This window comes from Sarcophilus harrisii, chromosome 4, assembly GCF_902635505.1.
Source record: "Sarcophilus harrisii chromosome 4, mSarHar1.11, whole genome shotgun sequence".
NCBI lineage: Eukaryota > Metazoa > Chordata > Mammalia > Dasyuromorphia > Dasyuridae > Sarcophilus > Sarcophilus harrisii.
This window is the reverse complement of record NC_045429.1, coordinates 212,317,837-212,331,983: the sequence shown is the minus strand read 5'-3', so window position 1 is coordinate 212,331,983 and position 14,147 is coordinate 212,317,837. Positions and strand designations below refer to the sequence as shown.

Genomic DNA, 14,147 nt, shown 5'->3' with positions numbered 1-14,147 from the left:
GAAGTTTGGGATGTAGAGATACTGCCTAATTTATGATTACAACCATCATTTTGTTATATACATCTTGAACTTTTATACTTTTCCCCTAGACAGGTTGGCAAAGTGACTGTTGTGATTATTCTGATTAACAGATAAGATGTTATATACAAATACAATGCTCAGATTCCCAGTTTTCAAAGCATTAGGATACAAAAGGAAAGAAGGAAGGAAGGAGGTAAGGAAGGAGGGAAGGAAGGCGGGAAGGAAGAAGGAAGGAGTGAAAAAAGGAAGGAAGGAAGAAGAAGGGAAGGAGAGAAGGAAGAAAGCTATATGAGCACAATTTGTTTTTTCTTTCATCATAACCACATTGGGATCTTGAAAGGTTACAGGGTGATTTAATATAAATACCAATTGTCTTTTTACACTAATGTAAATGTAAAAGGCTGTGAAACATAGGACCATAGATTTTAAAGCTAGAAGGAACTTTACTGGCCATCAAGTCCAATCTTATCATTTTACACATGAGCAAACTGAGATCCAGAAAAGTTGTCACTTGCCCAAAATCTAATAAAGGATAAAGGAAGGAACTGAAATCAAATTAATTTGACCTTCTCTGTAATTATTCTATAATATAAAGAATATCAATTAATGTTAGAATTTGAAGTTATTTACTTTGAATATTATTTAATTTAATTTTCCATTTTACAGATGAACAGATTTTAAAAAGTGAAGTGATTTTTCCAACATCAAGGAATACCATTAATGGTATCAAGACCTCTACTTTTTTGTTTGCTATGAAATTTTCTCTGCTGCAGCTGCTCCAGAGATGCTTCTTAAATATAAGCTTGTGATGCCAATTTATTGGTTTTTCATTTATTTCATGAAAGTAGCACACAATGTTCCAAAAAATCTATTTGAGCTTTTAACTGACTAGTTAAAAAAAAAAAAAGAAACCAACAACATTTCCACTCTGCTTTAGGCAAAGTTGCCTGGTCAAAGCAAAATGTTTCTGATAGCAAGCATGTAGTAAGCAACAAAGACTTCCAGGGCATACACCTGGATCAATACATATTTAACCAATCAATTTCTCCTTGAATACTACTGTACAGTGAAAAAGATATTCTGAAGGATTAACCTGAAATGTTACAACATCCAGTATTATTTAAAAACCAAAGGGTTCAACTATACTAAGCCCATTACATTTATTAAAACAGAAAAACAAAAATTATTTTGGAAAGCAAAACCAAGAACAATTCCCCATTACCACCAAGATAAAGTTTAATTAACTACATGCTTACCCTAGCTTCTAAACAAATAAATTTAAAAATACTTTTAACTATAAGTAAATCAATAAGTATTATAACTATAAGCAAAAATATTATTTTAATAAGATATTTTTGAATTTCTTCTTAAATTAGAAATTGTGAGAAATAGCTGCAATCACAGAAAATATAAGAAAGAACTTTAGTCTTTCTTGACTAGGTGAGGCACTTATTAAAAGGGTAGCAGCATGCTGAAATTTGCAGTTTTGATTGAAGATATGGTAGAGATGAATCGTCAAAAGTGATAAAAGTTAGATTGCAGTAATCTTTTATTTTACAAGAGTCATGCAAACCTATTTTCAAAATGTTTTAATAATTGCTATAGTATCCAAACATATGAATTCTCTACCCATCTACTGAAATAAAGAAACAATGATTTCCTCCCCTTAAAATGAATCAGATCTGGATCTTCATATCAAATTAGATTGTCTGCCTCTGTATATGACAATTTTCCATGTTTGTTTTGTCTTGGCTAAAATTGTCCTTATAATTTCTATTTCAAATTTATTTTAAAAACATTTTTGTTTCTTGGCCATATTTTGTAACAACTATGAAAGGCTCAGGAGACTATTACTAATTAGCCATTCTTAGTGAACAACATGGTTAACAAAATCAGCAGGACAAATTTATAAGTTAAGGATTAAATATTATTTCCCAGACATACTCCATCATATTCTACAAAGAACTACAAAAATAGAATAGGTAAAAACAAAAAGTGAGCAATATAAATAACAGTGATTTTAATAATTTTTTAATTATTTAATTTTCATGAAAATCAAAATCAAAATTCACATATTATTTCCCAGAGTACTAAGCATATCTATAAATATTTTAACGTAAAAGCTTAGGCAGCTTCTGTAACAACATGTGCACAGGAATAGTTTCTGTGATTTCACTGATATAGTGAACTCAAATATACTCCTGGGGAAATAATAAAATTTTGAGTTCCACTTTTGTAAAGGTTCAACAGAAGCATCTTCCTTCAATAATAATCAACTCTTTCCATCCTGCCCCCTCAAAAACTCCAACATGAACTTTAGCTCAGGATAATTCATAAAATAGAGGGATAATAGGCTAATTTCCCTCATATTCCTTCCTTACACAATTCACAGCACCAATGCACTTATTCCTAATTTCCAGGCAAGATGGTAACCCTCAATCCCTATCAACTCTATAAATTATTATGAAAGAATCAATTTTGATTGCTCATTATTGTGTAGCATACCTATACTATCTAGTGGAAAGTACTGTTACTTTTCAGAATGATTTATTAGTTTTTTTGCAATATGCAAAACTTTAGCTATTAATTATTCATTAGTTACTTTCCAAAATAAGTAGTGATTTAATTCTTTCAAAATTATATTTGTTACTGAAACAAATTTTAGTAAAGAAAGGATTACAATTCAATCTCAGCACTACTATTTTCTGGGCTACCTTGGGTAAGTCACTTCATTTCCTTGACCCTTATCTTCCCTATCTATAAAATGAGACTTTAAACCTGATATAAGTACAAGTATTCTAAAATGTTTAAATAAATGGATTCAATGATAAAAAGATTTAAATGCACCTATTTTAATATTATAATCTGGGGTTAATATTGGTTTTGTGATGTGGAAGATAATCTGCTCATCTCCTTTTATAAGGTATCTAAATCATCCCAGTCCACAGAGTTCATGGAACTACTACCACATGTGCCATATATGCTTCAGTAAAGAGGCTAGAGGTTAGGCTGAAATATTGGAATAATGTCTCCTTGTTGCTTCATTCTCATCTGTAATGGCCAAGGATTATAACAATGACCCATGTATGTTCAGGATATCAATCCCACACTGAATAGCTAGTTTGATACCTTCAGTCAAAGGATATGAAGTTTTATGATATAATCCTTATTCAAGGGAATCAGAGGTCCCATTTAAAAATAAGGGTTCCATTATGACTAAAGACTGATTCTAAGTCCCATTAGCCTATGGATGACATCTTATCTAATCATTAGATTCCATCTCTCCTCTCTCCATTTTATGCTCTCATATAGCAGACAAATTGATATTCCTGTAAGTCTGACATATCACTTCCGTTACAGAAGCTTCAGGAGGTACATAGTACTTGAAATATAAGTGTGTGTGTGTGTGTGTGTGTGTGTGTGTGTGTGTATGTACTCAGCCTGGCATTTCTAGCCCATCACAATCTAGTTTCAACCTATCTTTCCAGAATGAATTCATGTTGCTTCCTCCAAGTACATTATAATTTCTGAGTGCAAGATTCCTTTCACTTAGTCTTTATACCTTACCACCTAGCATAGTGCCTAAAAATACCTATATAACTGAATTGAATATGTCACCAAAAATTGATTACTATAAGTAGCACAAGAATTATCCACAAACATATATACAAAAATGCACAGACATTTCATAAAACAAAAGGTAGATCATTGCACATGAAAACAAAGAGTCTATAAAAATTCTTCAGGAATGTTTCTGATTCTCAAGACCATAGGAATCATTCATCTGGTAGTTTATTAAATGCTACAAATTTAATATGTGTTCTATGCTTTGTATTCTTCAGAGTAAAGTCTCTACATTAATCAAGATTTAGACTTTCTCTTCGGCAGGGAGAAACTTTATCTTCTTTTTTCCAATTTCCTTGAAAATTCTTCAATAATTCTGTCTTTTGAAATTCAGAACTTATTATTCCCCTTTCAAGAAAGGGAAGTCATTGTAATTATTTTGTTCCTAAGCTACTTTACATATCTTTTGAAAAGATACTGATACACTGCTATTTTAAAACAGGTATGATTTATTGTACAAAACTAAAAATTTATCTTTGCCATATAAAAGTATGTAATTTACTCTTCTAGTGGTGTCACAATACATTTGAAATTTTGTCTTATTTTTACTTTACAAAGACTACATATAAAAATGGTACAAATAAAAATTGATCCAGATCCTTACTACACATTAATCTTTGGAGATTGCATCTGACTTAGAGAGGGTCAGAATCCAAAGCATTGATGGTAATTACCTTCAAACATTTTACCTGTAGCTTCCTCTAGTGTAGCAACATCAAGCCTGGGACTGTAATTTCCATAACCAGCAGCAGTGAAAGCACGAATCTGGAAAACATACACTGTTCCTGGTTTCAGGTTATTAATGGAGGCTGAAGTGGACTTGGTTTTTACTGTTGAATAGGTTCGTTCCCTTTGATCCTAGAAACAATATTTACAGGGCATATTTAATTATTGTTGCAACCAGGCAATGTGACAACCAATTCTTGCCCATTTATTTCAATTTGCCGTATTGTTCTCATAAAGATTACACTGCACCCTGTGGAGTGTTACAACACGGCTGTTTCATTGAGGTGTTCCTAAGTTGATATAAAATGTAAATGACAAACACATGCTTTTAGTCATAAAATTCCTCAGAGAAAATGAGTACTTTATTCCAGTTATGAAGCCAAAACCAATCATAATGTTTTTTTTGGGATGAGTGTTTTGAAAAGGGAACATTTAGATATAAACAGACTTCAATTTTTCTGTGAGTTGAAATGAGGAAAAATGACTCTCAGTAGAGGGCCTTAAATCTAAATACAATTAAAAAAATTTTTTTCTCCCTTAAATGTTAATAAATGTTCATAAGGTTTTCTTTGAACATGAAAAATATTTTAGGAATCTTCCATTAGTCATTGATCTCTTTTTATAAGTTTTAAAAAACAATTTTTAAGATTTGTTTTGGAACAAAATTGCAAATAATACCAAGTAATCATTCACAAGTCCTTTCAAAGTATGCAAAGAAGTAAAAAGCAAATGAAAACTCTTTGCATGTGTCTTTCCTTTGGTTGTGTAGCTAGATCCCAATTAATGAAAAATGAATCCCTGAAAGTAGTAAACTTATTCAAATTCATACAACCTATTTCCTTTTGGCCAGAACTACTATTTTACTTGGCATGATTATAACTTTGAATTGTACAAATTCAAATACATCTGATCATTTTATCAAGTTCATTATTTGTACTAATTGAGACCTAGCTATTTAATGGAAGAAAAATATTACTTAAAAATCTACTTCATTTAATTAGTTGATCAATCAAGTTTTTTGTTGTTGTTGTTGTTGTTGTTGTTGTTTTTGTTTTTGTTTTTTAAGTTGAGTCTATTTCATCTAGACTAGAAGTACAATAGGCATTTATGGTCCTGGACCCATGGTGTTTTGCAAGGAAGTTCTGAGCTGCTCTATTTTCCACTAGGGCTGGAGTTTACCCCTCCTTAGACAGTGACCCTAACTGGTATAGGATTTACTGCAAATATCTGATTTGCTTTATACATACCACAACTCAGAATTCCTAAGTTCAAGTGATCCATCAGCTTCAGCTTTCCCAGAACAAGGTTTATGGGCATTAGTTGCCATATTTAGAAAAAGTTCATTTTAATATATTCTATATCTTGTGTCACATTTATTATAAAATATGTGGTAAATGACACTTGATCTTTAAGTGTATGTGTCAATAATACCTAAATATTTTTTCCTAATTCCATAGATTAGAAATCCATGTTTTGGTAAAAATGTCAAAAGTTGTACTTTTAGCTATTTAAGTGTGAATCAATCTATGTGACAGAAAAACAGCTAGTTCTTGAGTGAAAATTTCTGTCAAACAATTTATTTACCGCTTTATAGATTTAGCTAGGTTCAATTAAGCTAATGTGTATTTCATAATTGGTTTATCACAATCATATGCAAAATTAACTATAAGCCATTTATTAACTTATATGTACATAGCTTGAGTTAAAAGAATAAGAGGCTACATTATGTTAGAAGATAAGGCTGTAAGTTTATGAAACTCATTTACAATGCAATAAATCATTTAACCAAGTTAAAAATGTATATCAAATTCAATTTGAATGCTGTTACTCTGGATATATATTACAACAAATTAAAAAATAGATTTGGCAAATACAAGGATAATCAGTGAAATCCCTCTAGGTGATTCTATAAGGTCAGATTGTTTTCCCAATTAATGAGAGAAACTCATTCAAGAGTTAACTTTTGTCAGGAGAAACATAAAGTAATAGATAAATGTCAAAACAATGTCATTTAAAAGTTAGTCTTTAAAAGCATCTCTTCATATCCTAAATTCTACAATAGTTTATGAGAGAAATAGTCTTCAGTTATTGAAATAACTTGTTTATTTATTAAAAGAGCTCATTTTTTAAACATCCTTACTCCAGTTTTGTTAAAAAGACAAACTGGTTGTTTGCATATAAAGAATTTCAGCTAACTTAGGGAAGGCGAAAAACTGCCAATGTTATCAGTTTTCTAGGATATTTAAAATTCTTTCTATCAATTATAACCAATATAGTATTTGCTTGTTGGGTTTAATTTCATTCTATATTATTAACTTTTTTAAAAAATGATTTTTTTCTGACAAAAATATTAATAAATGGAAAATATTTTTAAATTTGATGAATGGAAATTGTTCCAATTTATCTGTCACATTTTAATAATTACAAATATGTAACCATTCACATAATACTAATTAGATCACATATATTATATTTATATCACCCATTAATTTATCCAAAATAAATTTAAAATAAAATATTAATAAGCTGGTTGAAATCTATATATCAGCTATTTTGAACTGAGAAAAAAATAAAGCAGTATATGGGCCAACAATTAGATATCTACTTTTATAAAATCAAAAGTGTTTTAATATTAATGTCATGACTTTATAAACTCTTTTAAAATTGTTTCCTCTATTTGACAGGTACTACTCATGGGCTTTATTGAAAGAGACTTTCTACAGTGATCATTTTATATATCATCAAAGTTCTTCCATGATTAATGTAGGGAAGCAAAAGATTTTCAGTTTTAGTAATAATATAAAGAAGAATCCAGAAAAGTCCAGAAAAACACATTATATTTTCTATTACTGTTTTGTTTATTTTTAGTTAAAGAGGTTGTTGAGGACCTTTATTTTATATTAGTTCAGAGTTATAGCACAATATAATATTTCAATATTAAGGACATTTGTGGTATCATAAAACAAACAGAACAATTGAAAGAGAAGATTGGGTCTAAAAATTTCGATGTTACAAAAACATGCTGAATCTAATTCTTTTAATAATATTAAAATTGACTAGAAAAGTATGGTATCAAATGGATTATTTTCATTTGTGTAATATACAAATATAACACACAGAAATTATAATTATAATAATTAACCAGAGAATCTGGGAGATGGTTATTAAAAATGGGTAAAATTAACTATGAATTTTGAAGTGGCTCCAAATAGATGGCTGACAGATAATAGTTGGTATAATTACCAACTTTTGTCTCTGATAGAGTCGGCTGACATGATGTGCACAGCACACCGCTGTACATTTTAGCTGCTCTTAGCACTTACTTTCTCGTAATACTTGATTTCATATTCAGTGATGACTCCATTGGGATGCTCTGGCTCCTGCCAGGAAAGCTCGACGCTCCGCTGCAGCACTCTCTCCTTCATTACTCCACTAACTTGCGAGGGAGCTGTTTGGACAAGATGTGTCAATAAACAATGAGAAAATTCACTGGATGCTTCAAATCAAATGTCACAACTGATCAGTCCCATGCTGTGCCAGTTTCATTAAGGTAAAAGAAAGCACCTTTTCATAGCTCACAATTCAAAAGCTAATGAATATTCAAACAGGACCTTATTACTGTTCATAAACCTTAATAGAAATTTAAATTAAAGTGCAAACAGCAGAAGATAGCATTGTTCAAGTTAGTGAAAAACTGGAAGTGATGGGGATGAGAATGACAATTAAGCAAATGAATGCTAATTAAGGCCAGAAAATGATTTCAGATAAATCTCTTGCGATAAATTAAAAGTACAAATATTTATTGTACATGCTCCTCCAATGAACTTTTTAAAAGCAAAAACTAGGGTCATGTTGGAGAATTTTTACAAGCAGTTACTTTAATTTTCAATTCAGAGAAAGACCCATCATTTATTGATGTTTCTCTTGCAGTACTGTTTAGAGAATCCTAAAGAACCTGAATTGTTACTGCAGATAAATTATGGCTTCATCCAAGTCATCCTCAAATCTGTCCCCTCTTTCTGGGAGTTAAGATTGCGAAAGGGTGGGCATAGACTTCTGCACTGCACTGATGCAATTTTAGACCAGCCTTACTAAGGCTTTGTGCTTTGACCATGTCTGAACAAAACCTCAACTCTCCTCTTTCCCTCTCTTTAGATAACAGAATGCTTAGAGTATTTTCATTCTAATTAGTGGTATATATTTCTTTTGGTAGCTAAGACTCTGGAATACAGCGAACTAATTTGCTCTGTCTAATTTGCTCAGTGATGATTAACTAGTTGTCTTCTCTATCTAAAGGAGAGACTGAAGTACACTGACTGAATTTCTGTGGGGTCATTATGTTTCACGTATCACATTCTCTCTCATTCTGTAGAATATTTTCAGGCTGTTAATTTAATTTTCAAATGTCCAAAATCATTAACATTCCTGCTGACAGAGAAACAGTTAGACATGGCCGAAGCTATCTAAGATTGTTCCTCATGTTTATCCCTTTGGCTTTATTTTGTTTCTTTAGTGATAGCCTATATCGGTACCTAGAAAGCATAATTTTCTGCTTCCTTCTGGTCTCAGCTATCTTGCCTTAGTAACAGGCAAGATATATGACTCCCATTTCCCCTCAGACTGCGTTTAACAATAGCATAACTAGGGCAGATTAAGTGGGGCAACTTTACCTGAAGGGGATGCTGAGATTCAGCTACTCAGTAAACTATGGACTGACTGGAGGAGTTTCAAGAGAGTTGCTAATAAAGCAAAATGCTTAATACTGAGACTTTATTTTCCTGTTAGACTTCAAATTTGGATCTGTTCCTAAAGAGGAGAACTTGGCTCCAAGACATAATAAAATATTTGCACTCAAGGCATGTGTCCTTTGCAGGAGATATAGACATCATCACTGTGTCTATTGGGACTCATATTCTCTTTCTTCCTTAGGAAACTGAAAAAGCAGTCATGTGTTAACATACACGCTAGAAGATATAGGATACACAGGAGGGGAAAGAAGACAGGGACTTAAGAATACCAGGGTTCACATCCTAATCCGTAAACTATAAACTAATGGACCACATCACAGCCTGAGACTCATTTTCTCCTTCTGCAAATGGCAAACACACCATTGTTCCCCTCTTATAGAACTTCTCTGGGGATCTAATGAGAAAAAAATATTAAAAACTTTTTTTAATGATATAAATATATGTAAAAAGAAATCTACATTAGCATAAAGTATATGCAAAATTATAAAGGAAACAAAATTTATTAAGTATATACCAGTCACTTTGCTAAGTACTTTATACGTAGCTCATGTGATGTTCATAACAACCATAGGGAGTAGGTATTATTATTCCACTTTTACAGTGGAAGAAACTGAGGCAGATAGAAGATAGTTGACTTGTCCAGTATCATATAGCTAGTATCTGAACCCAGATTTGAAGTCAGATCTTCTTTACTCTATACACTGTGTACCAAGCTACTCCAAATCATGTAAATAATATGTACACATAGGGTCTTAGAGCTTCCTGTGACCCTGAAAGTATAAATGACTTGTCTTGGGTCAAATAATCAGTATCTAATGGAGCCAACAACTGAACCAGATCTTTCTGACACCCAGCTTGGTTCTCTACTGATTACATTATTAAACTGCCTCTGTTGACAACTTATGATATCTACTTCATTTTCAAAACAAATACTGTGAAAATAAATTTAGTGTGCTCTTATAAACTGACAAGGTATTTAATAATAAATTAAGGGGGGAATGATACTAATAACCTCTATAGGGCATGGTCTCATGCACATTCACATATTAGCACAAATAGGATATACAGTGTGATACTATATAGGTTCAGTGCTAGGATTGTGGTCAGGAGTACCTGGATTCAAATCCTTCCTCTGACATTCAGTACCAATATGACCCCATGCAAGTCATTTAAACTTTCTATAACTTGGACAACTCCTTAGAATTTATCTAATAATTCTTAAATGTGATTGATATAATAGATCATTCATGGTTATGTATATGCATTATTCTAGATAGTAGTCATAGATTATAAGGTGAGATAATAATTATAAAATGCTTAGCACATGCCTAGAACATAAAAAAAAGCTATATAAATGGTTAGCTATTCCCGCTTATTAACAACTTTGGCTGCTTAATAGTTGTTCTGTTCTAGATAGGATAGAAGCTATTTATTAGTTTGGAAATGATCATGCTGTGGTCTTTGGAGAGGAAGGTATTGTGTATAGGCTTCTGTTTTCCCAAAAGTGGTCATATAAAGTTTAATAAATATTAAAATATATCTAAAATTATAGAATTCTTTCTGACATTCCAATTTGTGAAGAAGAGAGTAAGAAAAAAGCAATCTAGTTATGCAACTCTACGGGTCTGTCTGAAGCAAATAGAACAATTTTGATTCAATATTAATTAAGGTATATCAGAGATAATTATGATACCAAAAGATTGATCACATTAAAGCACCAATTTCATTATTTTACTCTTATTCTGCTTTCTCAAAGAAACATTATAATAAGAATTAGGGCAAATCAGGATCCAAGGAAAAGGAAGGAAAATATATTATTTGAAACAAACCACCAAGGTATTTTAAACATGTTATTATCTGAAGAGACACATTATCACAATCTTAGGCTAATATTACCTTATTATGTAACAACAGGCGATACCATATTTCTATCACACACTAAGGATACATCTCAAGGCAACTGTATACCTTATTTCCTGTCTAAACAGATGCCTACTTCTTTTGTTATCCCCTGATGTTACAACATTTAGTCCCACAGTAAAATAAGTAGACAAGCAAAAGTAACAGCACATGTCACATAAGCAGCATCTCTTAAATGGGAAGAACTGGAACTTAATCTTTTGCCTTTTGAATAGTTCTTTGAATACAGCATTTATCACAAGAAAATGAATTTTTCACTTAATTTTAGTGTTTAAAATAGAACTTTATTGGATTTTACTGACAAAAACTCCAGATCACCCAGGTTTCAAACTGGGTATTATTTTTCTATAGCAGGTTGTCCAGAAAATTCTAATGTAATGGTAGAGGATCCAAATAAATCTAACATTTCTCCACTATGATCCAGAGACAATGTATGTGTGTGATATACCACACAGGACATGTTAAACTGATCTTGGAAGCAACATGTTTACTAGGCATGTGAATATTTATGTTTGTAGTCTTAAAAGATTAACTTTTGAAGGAGAAACTTATACAATTTTAAAGCCCTATGCACTCAACTTATACTCAAAGGTCAAAAAACCAATGTGGAGTCTACTCATTTAAATCTAGATTTTTTCCCTGGAGAGGAAAAATGCCAGACATTCCATTATATTAATATGAAAAAAAAATTAACTTGTATTGCTCTAAGGATAGAAGAGGAAATAATCAACCACAGTGAACATAAACCTAGTAAAAATTGACCTTGTGGGAAAACATGACACTCCCCCCCCCCTTTTCTTTTTTGAGTACTGACATATAGAACTAGCTAACCTAAAAGACAGATAAATCATTTAGTGCTTACTACATGCTAGGCACTCTGTAAGACTACACATGGAAATAAAAGCAAGTAAGAGTATTCCTACTTTTAAGGAGCTTACATTGTAATGAAAACAGATAAAAGATAGAAGAAATGGAGGATACACCTCAAAGCACAGAAGCTGTCATACACTTCATTTCAGGGATGGCAGTAGAGTGGGCAAGGAGGCCAGAGTAGAAAGAGGAATGTTTTGGGCAGCTGAAGTGGGGGTTAGGGTTCATTTCTATTATTTTCTCACATGATTATCTTCAGTCAGACAATAAACATTTACAAATTAAACACAATGGAATTTTAAGATATTCTCATTATTAGCACAATATATAGAAGGATCAAAAGGACCCTCCTCAACTCTGGTATTACATAATTTTAATAAAATAATTAATTAGACCTGTGATAAATAGTGCTTCAGAAGAAGAAATATTCATTTTCAAGTTGAAAGTGTTGAACTCTGATTTTTTTTTAGAAGAAAAAAAACTTTGGATAGAAATTTTCCCAGTTATTATTTTTACCAAAAGAGAAAAAAATCATAAAATACTTTTCTCTACTAGTTGGTAATGTACAAGAAAATGGTGAAGAATAGTATTTGGTTCAAAACAGTGAATGATATAACAATGATCCCTTCAAACATTATGCTAAAATATGCTTCTAAAGTTAGGAGAAGAAAGTAAGAAAAGTATGTTAAGTGGCCATGGTGTTAAAAGAAAATAAAGCTTTGGAATGTAGTAGAGATATTGATGAAACTGTAATTATTATCCATATTTAGTTAGAAAATATCAGCTTTAAAAAGAAATTAATGTCTGGCAAAATTTTCTTTGAAGAAGAGTACTTCTGTGTGTAAAGACAGAATTAGTGAAGATTACACAGCAAATTATACTTGGTATTTTGGATTGGAACTTAACGCATTTGTGGAATGAGCTATTACCTTGACAAACATGGTCTATATATACATATACATAAACATATATGCAATATACATATGTATGTATGCATATATTCAGCTACATATACATCTATATAAATATGTAGATGTATATGTAGCTGAATCTAGTTTTCTAGAAATAGAAATGGATGAAATACATGGAAATTAAGAAAACCCCAGTTTCTTCCCAACAATCAAAAAATGTCAGTTAGTATCAAGTCATTTTTAAATGATAACTTAATTCAGATAATTTAAGTAAAGCTTAAAGAAGCTCAAAAAATTGGCATGCCATGTGAATAGAATATTAAAATACATATGAATAAAGAAATGTAAAATGGATTCAATTCATATACAAAAGAAAAGTAACAGAGGGACATACTACTGTACTGACCACAGTTTAGCTAGTTATATTTCATTTTAAAATATTATCTTATTCAATTCTCTGCAATTCAAGTCCAAATCATACAGAAGGGGAAAACTGACAAATGACCCCTCAAAAAAATTCCTTTGATTTTCAGCATTCTATCTGTAGAATGATAAAAATGCAAAGGTATAAACAACACCAAATTTCTATAACACATAGGGTGTCAAATATAGAATAAGTTAAGTGATAAAGAACAAGTGATGGAGTAAGTCATGTAGGTAATTAAGAGAAGCTAAATTATTGAGAACCAAATTAATTTACAGCAGGTTGAAGTAGTATTTGTTGGATTTTTGCTAAGTTGAGGCAAGTAGAATGTCCTCATAGGGGGAAACCCCCCACCACCACCACATCCTGATTGTTATTAAAAGGGTCAAGAAGAAGGAGAGCTATTCTAACTTCATCTCAAAAACAATCAATTGCTATTTTCAAACATCAACTAATAGAAATGTTAAAAGAGCTCAGCAATGTATTAAAGGATGGGGAAAAAAAGAAAGGCAAACATACTGCCCTGCTCTCAATACAGAGCCACTCGCATGGTAATGGAGGAGGCAGCATATATATAATAATATAAATGTAATCCCTTCATTCAAAGGTGACATGAGGAAGTTCTTTCATGGACAGGATAAGGACACTGCTAAGGAAAAGATTTCTAAGGGAGATATCACTCATTAATGACTGAGAATTCTGTGCACTCACTATACTGTATGTGGACAAAGGAGAGAGAAGTAGTACTGGAGAGAAGAGAAGAGAAAAAGCCAAGATGTAAACGTTAAAATGACTAACATTTCCTTGCTAATCATGGGTATGTAAGAGAGGTAACTCTTCCATGATATGTACCAGGATTCCTTATTCCTAAAACCCCTGAGACTGCTAAAATAACTATCCTGC

At 31.7% G+C, this 14,147-nt stretch overlaps 1 protein-coding gene across 5 annotated transcripts in view; it reads right to left on the bottom strand.

Moving 5' to 3' along the window:
- The window catches only part of EPHA7 (EPH receptor A7), a 208,271-nt gene that overhangs the window by 30,022 nt on the left and 164,102 nt on the right, over nucleotides 1-14,147 (bottom strand). For 3 of the 5 annotated variants that reach the window (XM_003769297.3, XM_031964515.1, XM_031964517.1), the window contains exons 6-7: nucleotides 7,695-7,819; nucleotides 4,320-4,503 (exon numbers count right to left, since the gene is read on the bottom strand). In XM_003769297.3, coding sequence (XP_003769345.2) covers nucleotides 4,320-4,503; nucleotides 7,695-7,819 — 309 coding nt within the window. The remainder of the gene's footprint in view (nucleotides 1-4,319; nucleotides 4,504-7,694; nucleotides 7,820-14,147) is intronic. The other 2 variants (XM_012549221.2, XM_031964516.1) reach the window with 1 other exon arrangement.